Source organism: Schistocerca piceifrons, chromosome 2 (genome assembly GCF_021461385.2).
Source record: "Schistocerca piceifrons isolate TAMUIC-IGC-003096 chromosome 2, iqSchPice1.1, whole genome shotgun sequence".
In the NCBI taxonomy this organism is placed as follows: domain Eukaryota; kingdom Metazoa; phylum Arthropoda; class Insecta; order Orthoptera; family Acrididae; genus Schistocerca; species Schistocerca piceifrons.
Genome location: NC_060139.1, coordinates 755,226,133 through 755,252,023, shown reverse-complemented (window position 1 = coordinate 755,252,023; position 25,891 = coordinate 755,226,133). Strand labels below are relative to the sequence as shown.

General features: G+C 42.3%; 1 protein-coding gene across 1 annotated transcript in view; it reads right to left on the bottom strand.

Moving 5' to 3' along the window:
* Positions 1–4,578: 4,578 nt before the first annotated feature.
* Positions 4,579–25,891, bottom strand: part of LOC124774928 (chromodomain-helicase-DNA-binding protein 7) — a 326,638-nt gene continuing 305,325 nt past the window's right edge. Inside the window, exons 38-39 of the mRNA XM_047249608.1 lie at positions 14,963–15,136; positions 4,579–8,180 (exon numbers count right to left, since the gene is read on the bottom strand). Coding sequence (XP_047105564.1) covers positions 5,961–8,180; positions 14,963–15,136 — 2,394 coding nt within the window. The 3' untranslated portion in view covers positions 4,579–5,960. The remainder of the gene's footprint in view (positions 8,181–14,962; positions 15,137–25,891) is intronic.

The following is a 25,891-nucleotide window of genomic DNA, read 5'->3' as shown; positions in this document are numbered from 1 at the left end:
CTCTATTTCGAACATGCAGACAGACTACCGGCCAAGGCTGATTGGAAAAAAAAGACTGCCTTTGTACCTCCTGAGAGCTTGTCTGAGTTCAAAGTTATGGCATTTGGACTTAGTAACACTCCTGGCATCTGGGCAAATTGCTTCGAAACCTTAACTCAGTGGTCATCAAAATGTGGGCCATGGGTCCATTTTATAATACGAGTAATGTGCATCCAGCAACTAACAGCCAAATTAAAAAAATCAATTAACATTAAGTGCTTCTTAGGAGCATAGTTCTTCTGGTCAGTAACAAACAAATTTACTCACAGAGATAGAAATATTTCTAAGATCTGCTGAATTTCAATTGACGTTAAATTTGGCCGTGGTCTAAGTAAATTTGTCTACTTACCTCAGAGGCAGAGGGGTAAATAATTTGACTAATGTAGCAAAGATTTCTGGGTATACTACTGCTTTGTATTGTAAATAACTAATATCAGTAAACAAACATTTTGGCCAGGGTTGCAGTGTCATTCCTCTGTCAATTGGTTTATTGTTCATTTTCCAGTACTAAAACTCATGGGCATGTATGACTCGTACCAATCAGACGCTATGGTATAAATTTTGATACAGAAGTAAACTGGATCTGTGAATGTCTCGGCCATCTTCAAATGTGGTACATATTTGCAAGAAGGGGTATCATGTTAAATTAAGCCTGTTGTAATGCAACACAATGAGAAGAAAATCTATGTTCAAAACATTTTGTAAAGATCCGTTTCATACTGCATTTAAATGTAACCACAATTACTGTTATTAATCAATCACTTGCACACACTACCAAAAAAACTGTCAGAAATCTGAAATAGAGAACTGTTGACACAAAGTGTTCCAAATGGTACCAACTTTTAAGTGATCAGCACCTGGCGATGACGACCAACTTTGTTTAATGCCCTTACTACAGCTAGTCTATTGGGAGCTCATAAACTAATGTATGTATTTTACCAATCAGCAATAAGATCAATATGTATGCAGGCCGAAATGGTGTTCCATCATGTCAATATTGGCTTTTGAGCAAAAAAGTTTGATGATCACTGCATTAAACTGACAACTTTGTTATCTGGATGCCATTGTCATGTCTGAAGATACTGCAGATCTCCACCTGAAACCAAAAAAGTGCCCCTTCGTCGCCCAAGAAATCTTGGAGCATGTAAGGAATGGTGATGTAGCTCCTCCAAGTCCACAGAAAATTAGAGCAATCACAGATTTTCAGACTCCTCAGCACTTTCATGATGTGAAAAGTTCTCTCTTGAATGTGCTTGTACTATGTGCTTTCATGAAGTATTTCTACACTGAAGCACATCCTTTGCAAGAACTACAGCTGGGGATGCCAAATTTTCCTGGAAAGAGGCCCACAAAGATCATTCCTTTACCTTAAGGAGGCACCAACCTTACATCCAGTTCTAGCACTGTATAACGAGAACATATCTAACTTCACACTAATGCTAGCACTTTTGCGATAGGGGCAGTTGTAGTACGAATCCAGGATGATGCTGAAAAGGTGATAGCTTACACTTCCTAAGTAATTTCCAAGTCCAAGAAGAACTACTCTACAATCGAGAAAGAGAGCCTTGCAGTTGTTTGGGTCATCACCAAGTTCCTGCTGTATTTATTGGGCAAACCATTTACCATTGTGAAGGCTCACTGTTCTCTATGATGGCTGACTAGCCTGAAAGATCTGGCAGGTGGGCTAGCGAGATGGGCACCAAGGTTTCAGGAGTATATCACAATGGTCTAAAAAATGGATGCAAACACAAGGAGGCAGGCTGCCTTCCATGGAATCCTTTGGCGGAATGCAGGAGTGTGGACAAAATATGAGTTATTGTTACATTAAATGGCATAGCTGCTGAACCGTAGAAGCATTGAAGAATGAGAAATGGACCAAAGGATTCCAGTTAATAACCAGAATGTTATATATGAGAAACTATGATCCAGAGGGACAGAAACTGTTGCTTGTCATTTCAATTCACCTGCGACAAGCTCTCCCGAAATATTTCAACGACGCCCTAACATATGGTCTCCTGTGATTCGTAAAGACTTTAAACCAAATCAGACACAGGCATCACACTCTACCGATCTGTTATAAACAATGTGAGCCACTGCATGGAATGCCAACAACAGAAACACACATGGGGAGGTCCCAAAGTCGACAGACAGGAATAGATGGAAAACAGCTTGCACTGATTACCTCACCTGCTATGCTGTCACAAAACTTGTTATGACTGGCACAGCTCAAGCATGAAGCAAATCATGTGATGATCTCTGATTAGGAAAGTCTTCCAGTCGAAATTAGTATCAGAGGTACTTTCATCTGCAGGATGAAAAATGCTTACCACACACTGACGAATGGTCTCATAGAATGCTTCAGTAAGACACTGGTAGATATGCTCTTGAGTATGTTTATGTCAAACAGAGAGAGACTGGGCACAATATTGCTTGCCAGGACATTCAAATACAACAAAGCAATAAGAGGTATTAAGGATTCATATCATTTTTTCTGTTCCACAGTCACAAATCCAGAACAACAGTGGAGACACTATTCCCACTTCAACCAGACCACTTCAGGAAAGCTATGTTGAACAATACACATGAAGTCAATGATTATGATACTTCAAAAGACGACGAAAGTGGAGAGAGATCAACTATGTCCTTGGTTTGAAGTCCTGCTACAGTCCTGAGGTGCAAATTGGCAAAGGGAGGTTCAGGGAAACTAAAGACCCACTTGAAAATTGTGAGGATTTGACAGGAGGGGTTATATCTCTGGTGCTCAGAATAGTGAAGAAGATGTAACAACATAACCAGAATTCAAGGAACCACCAGTGCTGCCATACAGAGGGCCACTGACAAGATCTAGGTCCAGGGTGCTGTAATCGGCTCCAATGGGAATGTCTTAGTTATTTAGTGTTTATCATATCTGGAAGGTTCTTAAAATATCTTATGCTTGTGATGGTTGTCGAAACACAGGCATTCTAAAATTTCTGACTTTGTATAAATAGCAGCACACAGTGTTCGGGAGTTCAGATCTTTTCTGGCTATAAGTTGGTGTCAGTAAAAAAATGCAGTCAGTTCTAAGTGATTATGGATTCACTGGCGACCCTGCCTTCGGATCTGTACTTGATTGTGGTTTCGACGTGACGTTACGCCCCCAAACATAAAAGGGACGGTTAATGTAAATATTCTCATTTATTTGTCTCCACTGTATGAACTCTTACACCCAAGATACACAAAAAAATAATTGGATGGCTCTTTCATGTTATACAAAATCTCATGTTTCTGCTCTTTCAATCATCAAACCTTCACCTGTGCCTAATTTTTTCAGTACCAACAATCAATCAAAATTGCCTTAGCAATGTCATGCCTCCTACATTTTCAGCTATTAAAATTATTACAACACAAACAGATATCAATACAAGATACAGCAGTTATCTGTACTGAAAATTGTTCTTTTCCCAGTACAAGCTAGGTGCCTTCCCCCTCTAACCACATTGCATATAACTTCCTCACAAAAAAAAAAAAAAAAACAGCCCATTTCACATCTTTTCAACACTTCTGCTGCAGTGAGATTAAAGTTAATCAAAATTCACATTACATTTTTCTTTCTGTTCTCTTAGAATAATTCCTATTTACGTATAACTGAAACATTTTCACCTGGAATGAAGGCTGTAATATATTTATCAGATGTCTTTGCAGATTTTGACTCCTGTCAAAATTTTAACAGACAAATAAATAGACTATTACCTCAGAGGGAAGGGGACTGAATTTATAGTTATGACATCTGACATTTAGAAATAACAGCACTTCATGACTAGAATTCAAGCTCTACATCTGATAACATAAGGGCAACCAACAGTTATTTCCCAGTCACATACGCTAATTCATTTAGCTCAGGTTATCGCATTCAGTGTGTATCACATCTATTTGAACTTTGAATTTTGTGAAAATATTATCAAAAATTTAATGTCAGCAATGTGAAATGTTCAATATTTTGAATCTATGCACAATTTTCTGAGAGTTTTCATTCGACAGAATAAAACACAACTTTAATGTTCAAAATTATAAAGCACATGGCAGTAGAAAATCTTCAAAAGGATAAGACTTCTTGTATTGGGGAAGCACACAAAGTTAATGTCTAAATGTGGATTTTCAAAAATATTGTTAATAATTTTTTATTGCACCATCTGCTTTTATAAACTGTTCCTCAGAACTCAATAGTTTCATTTTTCAATTACACTGTGAAGCAATGGTGAATAAAGTAATTCTGCCTGAGAAGCATACTGATGCATATACTGAAGTTTGTGGAGAACAGGAAAGGTACGTGAATAGTTGCGTAACAATTTACATGAAAGACCAATGTCCTCAGGCTCATGATTAACAAAGGAGAAATATTCTTGTTAAAGAGTGTTTCCATTTTTTGCTGTGAAGATCATGTTCAAATATTTTCCCATGTAACATTAAAAATTATTCAGGAAGGGACCAAATTCTTTTAACATATGGACACTACGAAATTGGGATGTTGCAGGTAACTAGATAAACAAAGGCTCTAAAAAGAGTTTATTTATTTATTTATTGTAACACTTACCTCTCTTCTTATATATTTGACACCAGGTTACAGCTGAAGCTTTGTCTCTGATCACTGCTTACAAATTCCTTCATAACCATGTATCAAGACCAAATGAAAACAAGGAACATAATTCAGCAACTACAGCATGCGATAAATTTCATTAAATTAAACACAACAGTCATATGAACGAAATGAGCTGCCATTGCAATATATATATTTTTTTAAACTTAGCAATCTGACTTCATGCAATTCCAACTTCTGTGATGTGCTAATACTCATAGTCTTTGTTTGTCTCTCAGACTTTACACGGTACAAACGAGCAAAGCTCATAATATTAAATGCAATCCAGATTAATTTAAAAAATAAATAGTGCACAGGTTACGACGTATCTTTGAGTTTTCTGGGGGAAATTTACTCAGTTTATAAATTACTAACTAATACTAAGTAACAACAGTATGTATTTCCTTTGCTACAATTATTGTTACAGTTAAATAAAACATCAGCCATTCGAACATACCCTTTACAACCGTTCGCATTCATTTTTTTTTAAATTTTTTTCTTCTTTTGTGATTCGAGCACATTCTCATTTTACACAGATGTTGAATATATACATAGTGACGTGTTTGCGGAATTCTGTATAATGTAACATAATATATAAGAACAGTGCACTGTCTGAAAGCAACAATACTGATAAATGATTGCCAGCACATTCTAAAATTTTAGTTCAGGTAATACAAAACTCAACATCTTTTTCTCACTTCCACAAACACAATAGCATATATTATGCTAAAAACCACAAGTAACTCTATATTTGAGATTACAGGCAATCATTCACCAACACATTTCTCTCACACTGTGCCTGACAGAATTACAATACAGCAAGATAAATATATATATATTATATTTATATTTGTTTTAATAGATGGATGTTTATATATGAACATGTGCAAGTGTGTGTGTGTGTGTGTGTGTGTGTGTGTGTGTGTGTGTGTGTGAATAATACAAACATGACAGTGAACAAAAGAAAATAAAGGACAAGAAAGCAAAATTAATATTCACATGTGAATATAAAACTTCATTCACACATGAAAACAGGTTTCCTCACATTTCTGACATACTATTAATGGCAGTTATGTACGATGAGCGGGGGAAAACAATTTTCTTCTTAACATTCCCCCACCCTCCAATTTGAAAATCATGTGCTCAACTAACACAGTACATACACTACACGTTATGGTTGGAAAAGGCTATCACAGAATGCACAGTCAATAACATTAAAATTAAAAAAAAAAAAGACAACAATACAACCAAGAGTACTGATGTAATGTGAAGTATTAAATTACACAGGGACAGAATACTGCCAATGCTACGTTTCCTCAGATTCGCTAGGTCCACCAGTGCTTCCACCACATCCTTCTACAGCTTTCTCCTCTGCTGCACCAACCTCCACTGTGTCATGTTCACCACTACTTTCTGCAATGGCAGCAGCAGCTGCAGCAGCGGCTGCTGCTCTAGCTGCTGCGGCTGCCGCTGCACGACCAGCACTGCTTCGAAGCACCTTCCTTTCTACATTTACAGTCTCACCTACTTCCTTTGATTTCTTGGCACTGCGGGACCGGCGACTATTGGAATTAGCCGCTGTTGCTCCTTGCTTCTGAGGCTTTGCTAACTCCACGGGAGAATGTTCTGGTTCTGGGGGCAGTGCAGGTGCTACTTCCTCTGGCAAGAGAGGAAGAGCTGTGCTTGTATCAGCTGCATTCCCCCCACAATCAGCATCTGTTGTAAGAGGCACCGGTTGCTCCTTCAAGCACGGTAATGCTGTTTCTGGAGTGATGGTTTTGTCATCACCATCCACTATTTCTTTAGAGTCATCTTTTACTTCTTCCTGAGCTGTCGAAGGTAAAACAACATTAGACGCATTAAGAGCTTCAGACTGAGTGTCTGCCTGATCCACTGAAACATCAGGTGCAGGTGCAATAACGGGTAGAGTCTCTGTTTCTGCACTGTCACTAACATCTTGTGCGGCCGTATCAAAAGTGTTTTTAAATGGTGGGTCATGTACATTTTCCACCTCTCTAGAGTCAGTCTCATTTGAAATCTTAGACCTTTCTTCACTTTGGCACACATTATTAACACCTGAAAAACTCTCTACAACGTCTTTGTCCGTGGCATTATCACAGGATTTCTTATTCATTTTGTCATCTCTGTCTATTCCCTCAAGTGAGCTTCTGTAAAGGTTTTCAAGTGTATCTTTCATTTCCACATCACAAGAACGCTTCAGCCATTCCTCATTATGAGGTAACAGATTCGATACAAAATTGGGAGTTAGATTTTCTGCTGAATCTTTTCTTTCTAATTCTGCCTTCAGTTTTTTCAAAGGCCTGTCTTCTGCCCTAAAAGGATAATCTACCTGTGGATTTTTACTCAAATTCTCTGCAACATCTTTGCGTTCAGCATCCCTAGATCTTTTCTCACCACGTAGCACATCAATGGTCTCTTTCCGATCAGACTCTCTTGATCGTTTCTCATTCCTAAAAGCATTTTCTACAGAATGTACTCTACTGAGGCTCTCCAGCAGATGAGTATCATGCGGCAACAGAAGCTGTTGTAACTGCTGCTGTTGTGCGCGGTCAAGAATGTCCCGTGTAGATGAACGTTGATGCCTGTGACTGCTGGTATTTGATGACAGAGAAGACGACGTAACAGTAGTTGCACGTGACGTGCTCTGAGTCTTATGACTCCCAGTCCTTGTCGATGATGATGCAGATGTTGACGTTGATACTCCTGACACACCGAGGCTCCCATTCAACAAACCACACTGCTGAGCTAGACTGTCATATGCCGAAGACATGGAACCTGGTTGCATTGAAAATGGATTTAGCCCACCAAGTCCAAGAGGAGTGTACAGGAGACTTGGATTTGGGAAAAAGAAAGGTAATGCAGAAGATGGAATACTTGATGAAGCAGATGACACAGGTGGTGGTTTTGTGGAACTATGGCTGCGCTCAGTGTCAGCTGGTTTTCGATTCTTTGTTTTGGAGGCTGATCCCGATGCAACAACGCCAAGGTCACTTCCATCCATGCCTGCTAATGACGGCAATCCCAAGTTTGCTAAATTTGCAAATAAGGAATTTGTCAAGTTCATGTTATTAAGATTTCCAAGTCCACTCATACTCCCTAAAGCACTCATGTTTGGCATTCCACTGAAGGGGAGAAGCAATGGATTATTTTTTGGGTCAAAACCACCCAAAGATAATCCTGACAGTATACTGCTGGGATTTAAGCCAGCTGCTGAAAGTCCACTTAGCCCTGCAGTTGCCAATGAAGGGAATGGGATTGATGATGCCACTGATGTTCCTAGATTGGGCTGGCTGACAGTTGGTTGATGCCCTGGTGGACTGGAGAGCAGAGGTGGTCGTCCAGGGCCTTTCTTCCTCTCATTTGCTGGTACACGTTTCTGCAAGTCATGTGGGAGATTACCCCTCTCTTTGACCAGTTCTGCCCATTTTGGATCAACATCAAACATTGGATTCTCCAGTAACCACTGTGCTAATCGTTTCAGCTGAGGTGCTTTATTCCCAGTCATCTGTAAAAAGAATAATAATTTCAAGGGTGAAAATATGCAAGATAAATGACCACTTCAGTCAAACCACTGTGCTGCTCCTGAAAAAGTAGTTACCCAAATTATCACAATGAAATTAATTTATATAGCAATTACTTAAATGAAACCTGGTGAATGGCTGGAAGTACTTTGACTGATTCACATGGGGATTACTGAAAAGCTAAGATCAGGTGTTGGTAAATCCAGGGGTGGCCTTGACAAACTGGGATATTACAACGACTGATGTAATGCGATTGCAGAGAATATACAATGGATAATCTGTGAAGACATTGCAGTTGCTGCTGCCCAATTCTGGGAGAAGACCACTGAGTTCTCCACTATTTTGTTTAATTATATATAGATTTTAAATTAATTTTCCCCTTTTTCATTGAATTACATGTAAATTGTAAATTAATTTTCTCCTCCTTTATTCAACTTTGTATCTTGTACAGTATGCAAACTATTGTTTTAGCAGTATCCCCTGATAATTAACAGTTATTACTATAGCTTTGTACAGCTTCTGGCTCTACAAAATAGTGCTACTTATTTCATCACTGTGATACATCATCAAAAAGGAGAAGATAAAATCCATGCACTATGTACAAAAATATTCAAAATTCCAAGGGCACAGTATAGGCAATATAATCAAAAGTAGGGTTGAAACATACAAACTTGGAAAGGCAAATAATATTCAACCAACTGAAGGTACAAGCAGCTAATGTAAAATTTGGGATTCTTCCTTAAGGATGGGGGAAACTGGGCCACCGAAGGCAGATCAATCAGATTCACTAAGGCAATCCACCACCAGACATTAGCCAAAACGTGTTAAAAACATCACAACAATCGCTGGGTCATTGAAAAGCAGGAACTCTTACTGATTACAATGGTTATAATGGTTGGTACTTCAACAAAGTGCTGACTTCTTGAGAGCATCAGCTGATGGAGCAAAGCACTGCCTCAACTTTCTGAGAACTCACTTGAAAAATCGCTCAGTTTGGCCTCCATACAGGACACTTTCTAGAGAAAGCAATAAACTATCTTGCAAATTCAGTTCTGGCAGAACTAAACAATAATTATTACTCTTTTGGAATTTTCTGGGGGTATACCAAGCCGTTTAGTCACGTGGATTATAAAATTAGACTGAGAAAACTATGGTGGAATAGTGTTAATTTCTCACATAGTTGGAACTCATACCTCAACTATGAAAAACTAAAGTTCATGTCAATAAATGATACAACAGGAACAAGACTAAGACGTTATGGTGAAACATTAAAGGTGTTGCTCTGTGAAGTTCAGTGTTTTCTCCACTCCTGCTCTTGATGTAAATATATAATGTATTTGAGACACTGCATGATGTTTGCTCATAATGAAAGTGCAGTGGTAAAGAGTGAAACACATTAATACCAGACAGCTATGAGAATAACAGGAAAGGCTTACAATGAAGCGCAGCAAACAACGTTGTGTTAAATCTGCCAAAGGAAAGTAACATCACTTGGCACTAAAGGTCTTCCCCTTGCATTGATAGTCTTATCTTAACAACAGAAAACTGAAGGTTGCATTAGAAAGTGATACACAGAAGTAAGATTAAATAAACAGTCAGGAAACATTAAATGTGGCGTGCAGCAAGGTTCAGTACTGGACTGGGCCCTCGCCTGTTCTTGTTCTCAATAAGTATTTACTGAGGATATTGGAAGGGTCTTACGAAAATGTAATGTTTGCTGATGACACAAGTATACAGATAAAAAGTCGAAACACATCCACATCAGAAATACTGAGGAGTATAAGACAACTGGCTTACAAATGGTTCACAGTTTACACCTTGATCCTCATCTTGCAAAATCTTGTACTATACAATTACAAACAAATAAAAATGACTTACAAGTGCTACAAATATAGATCAATGGGCGCACACTGGTTGAAGTTCTAAGTGCAAAGCTCCTAGGCATTAATATAGACAGGCAGATGCAACATGGCAGACACGACTTCTAGCACACTTTCATTAAATAGTGTGTCCTATGGCAGGATCTCCTGGGGCGAATGTAAAAAATTATATATTGTACTAAAGCACATAAAAAGAATAAAGTTGATAACAGAACACTGTGCAAAAGCTTCTTTAAGGACTTACAGTTTCTTACACCAATATACAGATACTCATATCTCCTAATGGTGTTTGTGGTTGGAGGCTGAACTGTAAAGTTCACAGCCGTATACTAAAAGCAAAAACAATTTTCATATAGACTGTGCATTCATTTCTAGGTTTCAGAATGGAGTTTTATAGTCTGATACCACAGTCAGCAATAAGTTAGTTACTGACAGAAAACTGAAAAACACAGATATAAAAAATTATGAAAAAGAATAAATTAGCAGTTGCTGGTTCTTCCACTTAGCAGCGTATTTGGACTTGTTTATATTAAACAGCTTTTGGCTTTGCAAGCAGTTAAGAAACTGACTTTCGTCTATGTTCAGTTACAAAATATTTGAGATATTTGATGGACACAGCAACCACTGCTGACCCCCCTCACTTATACCAATCAGCTCATGGTGACACCCCTTCTCCCTCCCCCCTTTTTTTAACGAGCATTATTTTTTTTTAAAATAGCTCTTAGTATCCTAAGATCTATAATGCAATTTATAAGTAATTCTCTTAATTATCAGTATGACTAGATTAGTAGTACTCGTAATGCATTACTCTTAGCCTGCAGTGGTTTATAGTGCTCATTAGAGTATACCTTGACCAGTTCCCAGATCTGCCTTAAGGCTCTAGCGACACAAGTGGCTGCTTAAGATGCTAAGCTGAGAGGGGCCCAAGTACAAAATCTGTACAGGAGATGTACTTTAATTACTAACAAAAACTAACGTGGGCGGAAGTATATGACAATAGAAGCAAAAATATTGAAGTAAACGTGAATCCAAAAACGAGCCATTTGCGAGATAATTGTGAATATGGGATTAGAACATCACTGCCTTCAATATTAAATACTATCCCAACTGATATAAACCACTAAATCACCAATTCCTTGAAGAATTGAACACCCATGTATGAAACATCAAGTGTCTGATTACTTTACAAATGAGTTAATTTGGCATTACACATGTAAGCAAGAAAAAGTTTAGAAAAGGTTTGAAATTATGCTTAAGTTACATTGTAAGCCACTCTCACTATTAAACAATGGATGAATATAATCTGGGTACAAATTATGTTGTGAATAGAGTCGGTAGTAAAGAAGTAATATATTAAAATGTCATACTTAATGCTGAAGTTTTATTGCTAGTACAGTGAAAATGTAGTAACTAAGTGATGAACTTTTAAAACTTTCAAAATTTTATGGGGGGTGTCAGTGAGAAAAAGTTCTTTAAAGGTTTGGAATCAAGTGTAAAATTTACTAGAAGTTGTTAATTGCTCTCATTCTCAAATATTAGATGAACAAAGTCTTGGTATTTGAACTCAGTCAGTCAAGTTGCTTGAAGACAAACACACAGTTTCTAACTTTAATATTTGTATTATTACAAGGTGCATTCAAGTTCTAAGGCCTCCGTTTTTTTTTTTTTCTGATTAACTACTCACCCGAAATCGATGAAACTGGCGTTACTTCTCAACGTAATTGCCCTGCAGATGTACACATTTTTCACAACACTGATGCCATGATTCCATGGCAGCGGCAAAGGCTTCTTTAGGAGTCTGTTTTGACCACTGGAAAATTGCTGAGGCAATAGCAGCACGGCTGGTGAATGTGCGGCCACAGAGAGTGTCTTTCATTGTTGGAAAAAGCCAAAAGTCACTAGGAGCCAGGTCAGGTGAGTACGGAGCATGAGGAATCACTTCAAAGTTGTTATCACGAAGAAACTGTTGCGTAACGTTAGCTCGATGTGCGGGTGCATTGTCTTGGTGAAACAGCACACGCGCAGCCCTTCCCGGACGTTTTTGTTGCAGTGCAGGAAGGAATTTGTTCTTCAAAACATTTTCGTAGGATTCACCTGTTACTGTAGTGCCCTTTGGAATGCAATGGGTAAGGATTACGCCCTCACTGTCCCAGAACATGGACACCATCATTTTTTCAGCACTGGCGGTTACCCGAAATTTTTTTGGTGGTGGTGAATCTGTGTGCTTCCATGCTGAATGGCGCTTTGTTTCTGGATTGAAAAATGGCATCCACGTCTCATCCATTGTCACAACCAACGAAAAGAAAGTCCCATTCATGCTGTCGTTGCGCGTCAACATTGCTTGGCAACATGCCACACGGGCAGCCATGTGGTCGTCCGTCAGCATTCGTGGCACCCACCTGGATGACACTTTTCACATTTTTAGGTCGTCACACAGGATTTTGTGCACAGAACCCACAGAAATGCCAACTCTAGATGCAATCTGTTCAACAGTCATTCGGCGATACCCCAAAACAATTATCTCCACTTTCTCGATCATGTCGTCAGACTGGCTTGTGCGAGCCCGAGGTTGTTTCGGTTTGTTGTCACACGATGTTCTGCCTTCATTAAACTGTCGCACCCACGAACGTACTTTCGACACATCCATAACTCCATCACCATATGTCTCCTTCAACTGTCGATGAATTTCAATTGGTTTCACACCACGCAAATTCAGGAAACGAATGATTGCACGCTATTCAAATAAGGAAAACGTCGCCATATTAAGTATTTAAAACAGTTCTCATTCTAGCCACTGGCGGTAAAATTCCATCTGCCGTACGGTGCTGCCATCTCTGGGATGTATTGACAATGAATGCGGCCTCATTTTAAAACAATGTGCATGTTTCTATCTCTTTCCAGCCCGGAGAAAAAAAAAATCGGAAGCCTTAGAACTTGAATGCACCTCGTGAGTTAAACTTTAAATGTAAGATTATACCTTTTCACGAGTATATTATGACTGCACTTATAAATTTTTAAATTCAGCTATTAACTACAAGAAATATTCAAAATCAAATTTTTGTTGTCCTTGGAAGCCATTAGATAAGACACCTGCCATTGGTAGGAGGTACCAGGTTAAACAGTATATTACACTATGTGATCAAAAGTATCAAGACACCCCCAAAACCACACTCTTTTCATATTAGGTGCATTGTGACGCCACCTACTGCCAGGTACTCCATACCAGCGACCTCAGTAGTCATTAGACATCATAAGAGAGCAGAAAGGGGTGCTCCGCGGAACTCACGGATTTGAACATGGTCAGGTGATTGGGTACGCACAAAAGCATACAGGCCGTCCTCGTCTGTTGACTGACAGAGTCCGTCGACAGTTGAAGAGGTCGTAATTTGTACTAAGCAGACATCTATCCAGACCATCACACAAGAATTCCAGACTGCATCATGATCCACTGAAAGTACCATGACAGTTAGGCGAGAGGTGAAAAAACTTTGATTTCATGGTAGAGCAGCTGCTCATAAGCCACACATCACACTGGTAAATGTCAAATTACACCTCGCTTGGTGTAAGGAGCATAAACATTGGACAATTGAACAGTGGAAAAATGTTGTGTGGAGCGACGAATCATGGTGCACAATGTGGTGATTGGATGGAAGGATGTGGGTATGGCAAATGCCCCGTGAACATTATCTGCCACCGTGTGTAGTGCCAACAGTAAAATTCGAAGGGGGTGGTGTTATGATGTGGTGTGGTTGTGTTTTGCATGGAGGGAGTTTGCACCCCTTGTTGTTTTGCATGGCACTATCACAGCACAGGCCTACATTGATGTTTTAAGCACCTTCTTGCTTCCTACTGTTGAACAGCAATTCGGGGATGGCAATTGCGGCTTTCAACATGATCGAGCACCTGTTCATAATGCACGGCCTGTGGCAGAGTGGTTACAGACAATAGCATCCCTGTAATGGACTGGCTTACACAGAGTCCTCACCTGAATCCTATGGAACACCTTTGGGATGTTTTGGAATGCCATATTCATGCCAGACTTCAGCGACCAACATCGATACCTCTCCTTAGTGCCGCACTCCATGAAACTTCCCAGCATCTGATTGAACGTATGTTTGCAAGAGTGGAAGCTGTCATTGACACTAAGGGTGGGCCAACACCATATTGAATTCCAGCATTACCAATGGAGGGTGCCATGAACTTTTAAATCATTTTCAGCCAGGTGTCCGGATACTTTTGATCACATAGTGTATGTGTACCAAATGAACATAGGTAAAATCAGATGATTTTTTTTTTTTTTTTTTTTGGCCCCACTTTTTCTGATGGAATGTGAAATTTGTAAGTTATGGAATTAAGACATTTTGTTATTAAACTAAAAAGTAACAAATTTTGTATGTTCATTCTTTCCATTCAACAGATAGAACATTTTTACTGGAGGCAGAAAATGCAGTAGGTTGAGTTCTTCCTGCTTTCATAAAAGCTTTTAAAGGTCACAGTTACCAAATGCCACAGGAATGGCAAGTGATGCCTTAGGAAATGGAAAAGGGAGGTATGAGGAGAGATGGAATTTGATGTACTCTCATGTGTACAAATGTGAACTGAGCTTGTGGAAAGGACTTATTAAATACATTTGGAAATCTGAACAATAACACTAATTTTCAGTCCAATACTACTATGCACAAATCTATTGATGGCGCATGATAGTACCAGAAATGGTTTATTGATCTGATATTCAGTCAGCAATGGCGAGCGTGCAACATTTGGACATTATGGTAAGGGTGAAATGCTGGGATAGTAACAAAATGGCTTAGAGTGTACAAGTTTGGTTGTCTCAATTAGTCTAAAACATATTTAGATAAAAGATAAAACCATTATTGAAATCTTACCTTTTTGCCTGTCAGCCTATTTATTACTGAAACATTTTCCTCTCCAGTGAGTTTTTTCCAATCCAGAAGAGATGGATCAACCCTTGGTCTTCTGCGCCTTGGAGCAATCAGATAATCTGAAGCAAGTGGCTGTTCTGGAATAAGTGATGTCTGTTCAGCCAGCCACTTATTAACCTGTGTAAAAGATGAATGTCGTACACACAAAATGTTTTAAGCAGTGATTCTGATGTCAAATGCATTAATGTAAGAACAGCGATAAACTAATTTTTTCACTTCTATGGATGTGTTTTAAGCAGTGATTCTGGTGTCAAATGCATTAATGTAAGAACAGCGATAAACTAATTTTTTCCACTTCTATTTCAAAATATACTTTACATTTCTTATTATTTACTCATCCAGTCCCCCAAAATCAATTGTACACACACACACACACACACACACACACACACACACACTCTCTCTCTCTCTCTCTCTCTCTCTCTCTCTCCCTGTATCCTCCCGCCCACATCCATACTTTTCTCTCGCCGCCCACTCTCATCCTCTTTTCTCCCTTTCTCTCCTCCCACCCTCCCCCAGACCACCAACATTCACTCTCTACCTTCACCCCCACCCTCATCATGCTAACTCCACTCTCCCTCTCCACCCTTTGTAGTTAGTGTGTTGGGATATTTATTTACTGAGCTATGTAATTAATGTGGTTATGTAAATCTGAAGAAAAAATTGAGTTGTTGGACCACTGTTCAAAGTTACAGATGGCAACAGCACATTTTTCCAAACCTACACTCCACATGGTGTGGGGGGAGGGAGGGAGGGAGAGAGAGAGAGAGAGAGAGAGAGAGAGAGAGAGAGAGAGAGAGAGAGAGAGAGAGAGAGGTGGGGGGAGAGCAATGGGGGGGAGCAACGGGAGAGAGAGACAAGAGGTGGGGGGGGGGGAGCAACGGGGGGGGGGGGAGAGGGGGGGAGGGGGGAGAGAGAGAGAGAGAGAGAGAGAGAGAGAGAGAGAGAGACAAGAGGTGGGGGGGAGCAACGGTGGTGGGGGGGGGGGGAGAGGGAGAGGGGGGGAGAGAGAGAGAGGGGGGGGGACAGGTTACTGTGAGGGGGGGGAAGAAATACATCGGATGGGACGGGGGGGGGGCTGCGAGAGAGAAAGAGAGCACCGAAGCGCAGAGGAGAGAAGGCCGCTGATTGGGGGGAGACAGGCCCGTGGAGGAGACAGGCCCGTGGAGGGAGACAGGCCCGTGGAGGGAGACAGGCCCGTGGAGGGAGACAGGCCCGTGGAGGGAGACAGGCCCGTGGAGGAGACAGGCCCGTGGAGGGAGACAGGCCCGTGGAGGGAGACAGGCCCGTGGAGCGGAGACAGGCCCGTGGAGGGAGACAGGCCCGTGGAGGGAGACAGGCCCGTGGAGGGAGACAGGCCCGTGGAGGGAGACAGGCCCGTGGAGGGAGACAGGCCCGTGGAGGGAGACAGGCCCGTGAGGGGAGGACAGGCCCGTGGAGGGAGACAGGCCCGTGGAGGGAGACAGGGCCCGTGGAGGGAGACAGGCCCGTGGAGGGAGACAGGCCCGTGGAGGGAGACAGGCCGTGGAGGGAGACAGGCCCGTGGAGGGAGACAGGCCCGTGGAGGGAGACAGGCCCGTGGAGGGAGACAGGACCCGTGGAGGGAGACAGGCCCGTGGAGGGAGACAGGCCCGTGGAGGGAGACAGGCCCGTGGAGGGAGACAGGCCCGTGGAGGGAGACAGGCCGTGGAGGGAGACAGGCCCGTGGAGGGAGACAGGCCCGTGGAGGGAGACAGGCCCGTGGAGGGAGACAGTCCCGTGGAGGGAGACAGGCCCGTGGAGGGAGACAGCCCGTGGAGGAGACAGGCCCGTGGAGGGAGACAGGCCCGTGGAGGGAGACAGGCCCGTGGAGGGAGACAGCCCGTGGAGGGAGAGACAGGCCCGTGGAGGGAGGAGACAGGCCCGTGGAGGGAGGGGGGGAGGGAGACAGCCCGTGGAGGGAGGGGGGGAGGGAGACAGGCCCGTGGAGGGAGGGGGGGAGGGAGACAGGCCCGTGGAGGGAGGGGGGGGAGGGAGACAGGCCCGTGGAGGGAGGGGGGGAGGAGACAGGCCCGTGGAGGGAGGGGGGGAGGAGACAGGCCCGTGGAGGGAGGGGGGAGGGAGACAGGCCCGTGAGGGAGGGGGGAGGAGACAGGGCCCTGGAGGGAGGGGGGGAGGGAGACAGGCCCGTGGAGGGAGGGGGGGGGGAGGCAGGCCCGTGGAGGGAGGGGGGGGAGGGAGACAGGCCCGTGGAGGGAGGGGGGGGAGGGAGACAGGCCCGTGGAGGGAGGGGGGAGGGGAGGAGACAGGCCCGTGGAGGGAGGGGGGAGGGGAGGGAGACAGGCCCCGTGGAGGGAGGGGGGAGGGAGGGAGACAGGCCCGTGGAGGAGAGGGGGGGAGGGAGACAGGCCCGTGGAGGGAGGGGGGGGGAGGGAGACAGGCCCGTGGAGGGAGGGGGGGGAGGGAGACAGGCCCGTGGAGGGAGGGGGGGGGAGGGAGACAGGCCCGTGGAGGGAGGGGGGGGGGGAGGGAGACAGGCCCGTGGAGGGAGGGGGGGGAGGGAGACAGGCCCGTGGAGGGAGGGGGGGGAGGAGACAGGCCCGTGGAGGGAGGGGGGGGGGAGGGAGACAGGCCCGTGGAGGGAGGGGGGGAGGGGAGACAGGCCCGTGGAGGGAGGGGGGAGGGAGACAGCCGTGGAGGGAGGGGGAGGGAGACAGGCCCGTGGAGGGAGGGGGAGGAGACAGGCCCGTTATTCATTTTTGAATCTCCTATTAAAGAGCCCTTTGGTTTTCTTCTAATCAAGTTTTCTTTTCCATTCACATTCTTTCTTATAAGCAGTGTAATTTTGCATGTGCTTGCTGTCCATATGAAATGAGCTGTGTGTTAATGGGCACAGAAAGTTAATGGGGCTTTCCTTGAAATGCATCTCTCACTGTCAAAGCACTGTTTAAAAATCCTTTGGTCATCACTGCCTTGTCTTCTAACATGTTGCTTCAAAATGGAAAATCCTCCCTCTATGTCCGCATTTCCATGGGACAATGTAAGAGAAGGCCTAATACATGTCAAAACGTTTGAGATGTGCTGCTTCCTTGCTATCAGTAATTGTCAGGGGTCATTCCACGTAAATGAGGAAGCATTATCAAAAAATTATTTTTTCTGTGGGAATATTTTCCCCGCTACATTATGTAGTTTGGGCATTGAAGTTTGTTGGCAAGATTGATTTTTCCCTTCGAAACCTATTGTTTACTTGTGGGAGCCATTGTTTTGAAGACTATATTGTTGAGTTTGTTCTTGCAGAAGATTTAATCAATTTAAAGGTAAGAAAAAAAACATCATGAAATTTATTATAATTCTTTATGGTTTATATATCACTTTAAAGTCGTAACCTTCTGTTTTTACATATATTTTTTGAAGCAAACAATTTAAGCAAAAATATAGCCTATTTTGCAAAATTTTTACTGTGTCCCGGATTTGGGCCTAGGAATTAGTTAATGTCCCAAATTTGAGTATACAAAATATGGTCACCTTAGAACATGCTGTTTCTAAATTATGTTCCCAGAAATACAGTGCCAGTCCAACAGCTGCTGGGTATCTCATTTACTTAGATGAAAACGAAAAATGTTTATGAACACCATCAGGGATGATCATCTTAAAAACATTACAAATAACTTCCGTACTTTTAATACACAGTCACTGGGAATATGAATTCAGCTGTGGTGGAACTATCCTTGTTATCCCATCTTGATGGTTGTGTCTGATCCCAAAGTTCTAAGTGTAGTCGATGTAATCCAAATTTAATTCCAAAGTTAAACATATGTTTTGTTGAAAGTAGGTGGTTAAAAACTGCTTGAAAACCTTCTGTCTATCCTACAGAATTTGCACTTTTCCATCTTAAAAAGTTTATTTTAAAAATTGAACAGAGTATCTCAGCAGCAGTTTGGCTACTAATGCAATATTAGAACCTGGTACAAAAATAGAAGCTGTTGTCATGGAGGGTTATTGGACACTAATAACAGTTCTGTAAAATATAAACATGGCTTCTGGCTGCATTTCATGACTCTAGGTCAACGGGAAGCACCTTATAGCTTTGATGAGTGAGTTTTCAAGTGTCAACATTGTGACACAAATGAAAATATCTCTTGATCACACTGACTTAGACGCTTATAATTTTTACACCCCCACGGGACTCATAGACCTTAATATGTGGAATAAATTTGAGCTTTATAAGTCTACTGGGTCCTGAGAAAACGTGTTCTTAACAGTTGGCCAGACAGACAGGCGGAAAACAACGGGATCCAATAAGGATTCTGCTTTTACAGACACATGGAAGCCTGAAAACACTAAAAAAGAAACAATCTATCTCAAATTTTAGACTCCCCTCTGCTTAGATTTTAACTACTTTCACAACTGGAGAGTTCCAGAAAGTTAAATGAACAAATACTAATACAGTAACTTGGAAATAAAAGTAGTTTTGGTCCACCACACAGTTTCAATGGGCCAGGAAGTTTCATATCAATGCACTTTCCGCTGTAGAGGGAAAAATTCATTCCGGATAATGTAAACAACTTATTTTCTTCATAAAACAGAAAACAGGTTGAAAAAGGAGATGAAAATTTAAAAAGGTAACAAAGTGAGAAAGGGTGAGAGAGTGGCATGGTATTTTCCTCCGGCAGTTTTAGAAAAACTTTGGAAAATAGTGTAATAATAGTAAAAGGGGTGAACAAAGGTGACTGCCTCCTCACCCTGAATATACCCACAGAAAATTGTATAATAATAATAATATAATAATACCAATAATAATAATAGCCATGTGGCAATCTCGTACCCAGTACAGATAGAGATCCATGACACACAGGTATGCAGGAGAGCCAACATGGATTCTGACCACTACCGAACATGCATCTTAGTCAAGTTCACCCCCAAAGATAATTTTCTGTAAGAAAACTCCCCTACTGAAATTTGACACGAAAAAGATCGCTGACTCTAGAGTGACAGAGGCTTGGGAAAAAAACAACACACAAATGACTGGCAAAATTTACACACACACACACACACACACACACACACACACACACACACACACACACACACACACAATACAATACAATACAAGAGAAAGTCCACAGGCACATCCTCAGTCTCAAACAACAGGACATCTGGTGAAGATTGCATAGTGGCCAAGCTGCTGAAAAACCTTGGACAAACTCACTCAGAGAACTCTGATCATCACAGACATATGGACATCAGAAAAGTTGCCAGACAGCTGGAAATGTGTACTGATCTACACTCTGCACAAAAAGGGTGACCCCAGAGATGTGAACAATTGCAGGGGCATCACACTAATACAAGTCACATACCAGGTATTCTCAGCATGCCTACTCCAAAGAACACGGAACCAACCGGAACATAAGATCGGCAAGTACCAGGTGGGCTTCTGCACTGATCGCTCCTGTGTAGAACGAATCTTCAATCTGCAGACTACCCTGAAAATCAAAGCCCTCAGGAACAGTCCAGTCATACGCACCTTCATTGACTTCAAGAAGGTATACGACTATTGACAGCCATTCATTGTTCAACATTCTACATGAACAAGATTTGGACGCAACATTCTACATGAACAAGATTTGGACGCAACATTCTACATGAACAAGATTTGGACGCAACATTCTACATGAACAAGATTTGGACGCAACATTCTACATGAACAAGATTTGGACGCAACATTCTACATGAACAAGATTTGGACGCAACATTCTACATGAACAAGATTTGGACACAACATTCTACATGAACAAGATTTGGACACAACATTCTACATGAACAAGATTTGGACACAACATTCTACATGAACAAGATTTGGACGGCAGGACACTGTGACTGATCAGACAGACACGGCATCTAAGGTGAAGTTCAAGGGGGAAATCTCCGAAACCTTTGAGGTCAAGACAGGCGTTTGCCAAGGTGACGGACTCTCACCACTCCTCTTCAACCTATTGCTCGATAAGGTCATCAAGGAATGGCAGAAAGAGCTGCATATACAAGGCCATTGGAAGCCAGCGCGACTTGGACGAGCCAAGGACAAGTTGGAGGTCGGCTGTCTAGCCTTCGCAGATGATCTGGCACTACTCACAGATAACAAATCCACAGCAATCAGACAGACAGAAGTACTCAAAGAGTGTCCAGAAAAAGTAAGGCTACAAACTTCCTTCCAGAAAATTGAGTTGTTCTGCACAAAATTAAACATACAAAATTTGAACACAAAGTATGAAAAGATCAACAGGGTTCGTTGGTTTAGGGAGGGGGGTGGGGGGTGGGGTAAGGGACCAAACTGCAAGGTCAGTTCCCAGCAGAACTATTACCCAAGAGAAAAAAAGAAGATGTACACACAATAAAGGAGAAATGAAGAACCAGATGAATGACAGAAGGACAACAAACACTACAATGGACAAAACAGGGCAAGAAAACCATAGATAGACAGAAGAAATGGGGAGAAGAGATTATAAACAAGAAAGCAGATTACCATGGCTGCTAACCATGAGAATAAAAATGGAGAAGCCAGCCACTATGCAACACATTAAAACCTCCACCTTACAAGTAGTAGGGTGGAGGACACAGAGGGACAAAGGACATGCACTAAAACTCAGATCAAATGATAAAACCAATCTCACGAATAAAACGTAGAACTAAAGCTGCTGTTGAGGCATTGTCGCCCAACACTGAAAGTAGGGTGCTGGGAAGATTAAAAGTCTGCTGCAGAGCGGCTAGATGTGGACAGTCCAGCAATAAGTAGATGACTGTCATTTGGGAGCTACAGTGACATTGAGGTGGGTCCTCTCACGATGGAGGAAGTAACCATGAGTGAGACACACACAGCCAATGCACAATCGCCAAAGGACAACTGATTCCCTACGAGAAGCCCGCAGGGAAGACTTCCACACACTGGCAGTCTCCTTAATGGCATACAGTTTGTTGTGCATACTGTTATGCCACTCCGCCTCACAAAGGCGAAAAACCTTGCGGCGTACGACAAAACACAGACCAGTTTCAGAGATGCGAATCTCCAGGAGCGGTTTCTGCATAGCCTGTTTTGCCGGCCTGTCAGCAAGTTCATTACTTGGGATTCTGACTTGTCCTGGGGTCCAAACAAACACACTGAACGACTGGACCATTCCAAGGCAGAGATGGACTCCTGGATGTTCACTACCAAAGGATGGTGAGGGTAGCACTGGTCGATAGCTTGTAAGCTGCTCAAGGAGTCAGAACAGAGAAGAAATGACTCACCAGAACAGGAACGGACATACTGAAGTGCACGAGATATGGCCACAAGCTCTGCAGTGAATACACTGCAGCCAGCAGGCAAGGAATGCTGTTCAATATGGCCTCTGTGGACATAGGCGAAGCCAACATTACCGTCAGCCATCAAGCCGTCAGTGTAAACAACTTCAGAGCCCCGGAACACGTCAAGAATAGAGAGGAAGTGACAGCGGAGAGCAGCGGGGTTAACGGAGTCCTTAGGGCCACGCGAAAGGTCCAGACGAAGCTTCGGCTGAGGTGTACACCAGGGAGGTGAAGTGAATGGACCTCAAGTAGAGGTGGTAAAGGGAAGGACTCCAGTTCGGAGAGAAGGGATTGCACACTGACTGCAATCGTGAGACCTGACCTGGGCTGCCGATGTGGAAGGTGAACTGCTGCGAGTGAGAAAAGGAGACGGTAATATGGATGCACAGGAGAACTAAAAATGTGTGCAACAAAACTGGCAAGCAGCTGCGTATGTCAGATTCGCAATGGAGGGACTCCGGCCTCCACCAGGACACTGGTCACCGGACTCATTCTAAAAGCTCCCGTCGTTAGGCGAATGCCACAGTGGTGCACTGGGTCGAGGAAACGCATGCTGAGAGCGCCGCTGAACTGTAAACCAGACTACCACAGTCAAGGCGGGATTGAACAAGGGCTCTGTAGAGCTAAAGCAGCGTAGAGCAATCAGCGCCCCAGTTGGTGTCGCTCAGGCAGCAGAGAGCGGCCTAAGAATCGATATGTTCCGGATAAAAGGTATGATGCCAACAGAAGTGCATGCAGGAAGCAGGTGTAAAGCTTGACAGTTGCCGTAGCTCGGCCAGCGGTGGAAAAAACTGCCACAATTCCACTGAAGAATGATGTGATTGTGGGACTGGGAAGGCATGAAACACTCAAATAGGTAGGCTACATCTCAGGGTCACCTGCTGCCACCAACTTATTTCCTGAACAGGTTATGTCCATTGTGTGTGAGGGTCTGGAGAGATCTGTTGGCTCGCTCTTCGAGAAAATTTTGAAAAATGGAGGCCAAACCCTACGAGGGGCCATCACATAAAGGACGAAAGGTGAGAGACTCATTTTAGTCACCTCTAACGACAGGCAGGAACACCCTGGGCCCGCAGGGGGGAACAACAGGGTCACACACCAAGTACCTAGGTGAAGTGCTCGAACCGATAATAAAGGAGAAAACTGCCCAGAACACTTGCTTATTGAAAATGAAGAGAGCATTATACAAAACACGGGGTATTTGCAAGAAGAAATGTCTGTCCACATGCACCAAAATTCATCACAACACTGTAATCAAACCTGTGAGGTGCTATACGCCAGTGAGACACTCATGTTACAAACAAAGGCCGACCTCGAGAACATTCTCACACAGGAAAGAAAAATCATTAGGAAAATTATTGGATCGAAAATCGTGGACAATGGATATAGGTTTCACTCCAGGAAAATCACAGGGAAGATCTCCGACATTGCAGCGGATATTAGAAAGAGGTGACTAAAATTTTATGGACACATCAGCAGACTCCCACAGACCAGACTCTCCAACAGAATCCTTAGGTACATACAGGGACTTAAGACCACTACACCCTGGATGACAAGTAAAAATTGATCTAGAAAGAGCTCAGGTAGATACAACGGATGTCATGGACACAAGGCGTACAAGTGGGAAGTGATGTCAGAGAAAACAGCACCTAAAGCCCAAAAGCCAAAGTGGGCTGAAGAACGCAAGAGAGCCTTTAGTGAATGAATGAAGTAGAACAGGAAGAACAAGTAGTCCTGAATGTTTTGCATGGAACAACAACAACAACGACAACAATAATTATTATTAAGTAATAAGTAGTATTGAGAGCTCAAGGAAGAAGGGATTAATATCTTTCACTGAGAAGATGCATCAACTTGAGTAAGTTATGTGCAATACTGACTAACTGTAAGTGTCAGCTTTTCCTTGCTCAACACCATAAAGTGCAGTTGAGACCCATACCTGGCTTTCCTTAAACAAAAGACTGTGGATCCAGAATAGTCAACCTCGATAATAAATCCTGAATCTCAGGGTGAAAGTAATGACAATTTGATCAGATGCAGGAATACGGCCATTAATATCACCATACATCCAAAAGGTAGGCTCAAATGCTGAATTACAATGAACTGAGAGGTAATCCCTACTTACTTGGGATGAACAACGGCTTTGTGGATCTGCACCTTTTAGCGTACTGTGGAGCTATTGCAATTCGCTCCACAGGATAATATGAACAGAGTTTTGTGAACCCAGAAGTAGTGGCTCTTCCTGATGTAAGACAAGCAGAATTGAAAGAAAGCACTGGTATTATTACATGATATTTGTGATCAGCTCCACAAGAGGATGTCATATTCATTTCATTCTTGAATGTATGAATTAATCTTTGAAGAAACTTACCTCTTGTTGCACTCGGGTACTTCAGAGATTTCTACCAAGAGAGATATCTTTCAAGGTAATTCACTTAGTCTTTTAGTGTTCATATTATGTATAAAGCCACTGTTAAACCTACTTAATTCACCAATATGGGGTATGTAATTAAATCTGAGAATAGAAAACTTCATTTACATTATAAGTCACCTGTCTTAAGTGGATTATCTCAAGCTGTATGGAGCAAACAATGAAATAATTGATCATTTGTTGTAATTGTAACCAAAAGGGAGCGGAGTTTGGTATCAGATTGCCACATTGGTCAGTATCATTAAAAGTGTGGTGCAAAAGGTCTTGTACTAACTAGAAGATAGTGTTATCTGCAAATATGATGTTGGCAGGTGAAACACACATTAATTTCAGAATTAACCAGACAGTACAAATTAATAACACTCAAATGCACAAAGAGGTTATTGAGTAATTTACATTCAATGTTCAGAGGATCTGAGGACCATCCTAACTTAAAGAACATGGTTACAGTCATTAATATTGAGGGAACTGTGACACTATGATGATTTGTTTTCTGCTGTGGTTCCATTACTAAGTTATTCCTTTGTTGTACTCAACTACAGAAATACTGGTGCTGAAAACTACATAAATGCTGAAAGCCAATGATAAAGGCTCCAAGCATAATTTAAAATAATCATTAGTATGGACTGCTAAGGAAACAGGTTGCTAAGAAATTCCTGTTACAGCTTCTAGGACTTTAAGAGGGGAGTGCCTACATAATATTTTGAATAGGAACCCATGTCCAGAAACATCATCCAACAATACTATAGAGTGTTCATGTTATAGGTGTTGTCGCCTGCAAATGTATGTATATACAAGGTGATTCTGTGGAAATGTTACAAACTTTTAAGGATCGTGTAGAATGATAAATATATCACACTAAGGTTGAGGACCCTGTGTAGAAACAACCAAGACAAAAGTTATAAGCGAAAACCGTTATGATGCCTCTGACAGTTGAATACATGTCAGGTACCGCTGTTGCTATGACTGTAGGCTACGCAACTTTCAGAGGTGGCAGTATGGTCCAAAAATGTTGAGTAAACATGGGCTTTAAAATGTGTACCTTAAGAGCTGAGAGTATTCAACATGGGAGATGTGTTTCACACTAGCGAAGGTGACTAGGTGTTCACAGCGCCTTAGACATG